We start from the raw sequence: 2,714 nt of genomic DNA, 5'->3' as shown, positions 1-2,714 counted from the left end.
CATTGCATCTTGTAATAGATTTCATCATCATCATTAATACAATCATCAGCTTTCATTATCAATTGCTCATTTTCCGCTGCTCAATTGCTCACGACATTGGTTTTCCCGTACGGCACTGACAATCTAGTCTAGCGTACGGCGAGGACCTCAGTTGGCGCATAGCAACCGCACTAACATCAATTGCTTAGCCTTACGTCTTCTTTTCAAGAAACTTCAGGAAGGGACCGCGTAACAGTAAGCATGTTATGTTAAAAGTAACACGAGTATAGAAAGAACACCTAGTATTTATTAAAGTTACACGATCCCATAAGTACGGATTTCTTCACATGGAGTTGCATTGATCAACCAAACTTGACACTTTGTGAGTCAAGATCCGAGAATGGTAGGTGGAATTGAATTTTTTTATTATTACACAATGTCCTTCAATATAGGAATAACCGCTTGATACATATCCTTATGCTTAAAGTCATAAAGCAAAGCAGAAAAATCAATTATATAAGCTAAATATTAGCAGCGTTAAGAAATCTAAGTAGAACGCCCCATAGGAGAAGTAATAAAAACTCTACAATATGATTTTAAAAATAATATGCATAAATATTGTTGATACTTATCTTAGAACTTCAGTTCATACCATCACTTTTACAAGTAATTCTAGGGATACTATTAAAAATAAGATTATGTACTCTTGTAATATAATAATAGCAATACTAAGAAGTAGCAGTAGTGCCAAATCTCTTGAAGAAAGTCTATAAATACTGCCCTCATACTAATTACTCTTATCAATTTCAAAATCATAAACTAGTAGTATTAAAATATGGCTGGAAAACTTGCTATCCTTTTCACCACTCTCCTTGTGCTTATTGCTGGTAACTAATTACTTTATCCTCCTACGTACAATATTGTAAAAATAGATCATATCGTTTGACATGTATGTATCTGTGTTTTATATGTTTGTATCTTTGTATTATAGTATATTTTTACTAACTTCGATTTTGAACTTAATTATGATTTGCAGCCCAAAATGTGATGGCTCAACGAGACTTACCAAAACCTAAAGATGTACTGCCATTTGCAGCCAAACTATTTCAAGATCCAACTTGTGGGAAAACTTGTGAAACGCATGATGATTGCTCTGCTAGTATGTTATGTAGCGCATGTTGGAATTTTTCAAAGACCTGTGGACAATATGTTGGTCGCGCCGCTGCCATAGGCATATAATTTCATTATCTGTCTGTTGTTATTTTTGTTGTTGTTTGTGTTATTTTTTCTTTCTCTTGAAAAAAATTATGATGGAGTCTAGCTCTGCAGGCTATGGAATCAAATCTTCCATATTCGGTTGATCTGAAAGGAGACATCATCTATGTGTAACTAATTAAATAAAGAGTATCGCCCAATATATATGTGTGTGCGATATATGTTTCCTTTGCTTTTATTTCGCATCTATTTTGGAAGACACCTCCAATCTTCACTTTTTGTGTAGATCTTGTTTTGCATTTTCTAAGAAAAGAAAATTAGTTGTTGCACATATATCTTCAATTGTCTCACGAATTTTTTCTAGCAGCGGAGCGAAGAATTTTACAATGGAAATTCAAATTAAAAGAAGTACGTCTAACTGATAGGATAACTTATTCTCCAACCAAATGATGTTTAATTCTCAAATTTTGTCTTTCGGACAAATGCGCTTATCAAAAGATGAAATAGATAGGAGGAAATATGTAGGGGCGTATGTAGTATATATGTGACAGGTTCACCTGAACCCATAACTTTGTATGCGGAGCAAATTTATGTATAAAATCTACTAAAATTGTAACAAATAATAGATTTGAATTCATAACTTTAAAAATATAATAAGTTCAATGCTAAAAATCTTAAAGGCTGAACCCATAGAGTTTAAATCATGAATCTGCCTCTGGAAATATGTAGAAGCAGTTGGCTAAGAGGGGAAGAGAGAATGAAAAGGAAATAAGGAGAAACAACAACTCGTATCTTGTATGTGCGACTTATTAATGTTCATTTTTTCCACCAATTATTTTCTTGCATCATTTTGGTTACCGACTCGGCTTATAAAATCATGCATCTAATTCTAATAGCTCAAACATACTTAATATAACGATATGCCGTATACATACATAGGTGTAGTTAAGCAATTGGCAGATGAATTTTTTAATTGGATTTTAGATTGAGTTTAGCGATAAATAATCATGTGTACGGTTAAAATCGGGGCCTGATGAGAGAACGAAGGGGGAGCATGGATCCGCGAGATTGTAATCAAGGCAAGAGACTCCTCATATCGAGACCCAGGAAGAATGAACAATATGTCCGACATCGGACATGGTAAAGCGACGTACCCCGGGCCGAGTATAACTTCTAGACCTCGGGAGACGCTGTGGATGGTTATGCATGACGGATAGGGGGCCGTAATACTCGCCATCAACCGAATATTACGGCGCGAATCTCGTTCAATATCGATTATGGATCAACAATTACCGGTAAAAGAAGATTTTTACCTCTTCTAGACTTGTATCATGACTGAAATTCTCCTACTATATAAAAAGAAATTTTTTCTGACACATTGTGACACACAATTCAAAGAAACAAGAAAATTCATTTTTGTCTTCTAGCTACTGTTCAAGGCATTACTTGTTTGTTCCTTTCTTTGCTCACGACCGAGCTTGCATCGAGGGCCCGATCGAGGACGAATTTCAATGTTCAAT

General features: G+C 35.0%; 1 protein-coding gene across 1 annotated transcript; it reads left to right on the top strand.

Annotated features, from left to right (window-relative positions):
* Positions 1–791: 791 nt before the first annotated feature.
* LOC104091710 (metallocarboxypeptidase inhibitor-like) lies at positions 792–1,523 on the top strand. Its single transcript, XM_009597112.3, has 2 exons — positions 792–866; positions 1,016–1,523. Exons 1-2 carry the CDS (start codon positions 815–817, stop codon positions 1,216–1,218), a joined length of 255 nt encoding a protein of 84 aa, XP_009595407.1. The 5' UTR covers positions 792–814; the 3' UTR covers positions 1,219–1,523.
* Positions 1,524–2,714: the final 1,191 nt, after the last annotated feature.

Source organism: Nicotiana tomentosiformis, chromosome 8, assembly GCF_000390325.3.
Source record: "Nicotiana tomentosiformis chromosome 8, ASM39032v3, whole genome shotgun sequence".
NCBI lineage: Eukaryota > Viridiplantae > Streptophyta > Magnoliopsida > Solanales > Solanaceae > Nicotiana > Nicotiana tomentosiformis.
Note: the sequence above shows the minus strand (reverse complement) of the source record. Positions and strands in the feature narration are given on the sequence as shown.

Coding starts and splice junctions, on each gene's coding strand:
- LOC104091710 (XM_009597112.3), top strand. CDS start 815: ATGGCTGGAAAACTTGCTATCCTTTTCACCACTCTCCTTGTGCTTATT. Junction 867..1,015: donor TCTCCTTGTGCTTATTGCTG/GTAACTAATTAC, acceptor TATGATTTGCAG/CCCAAAATGTGATGGCTCAA.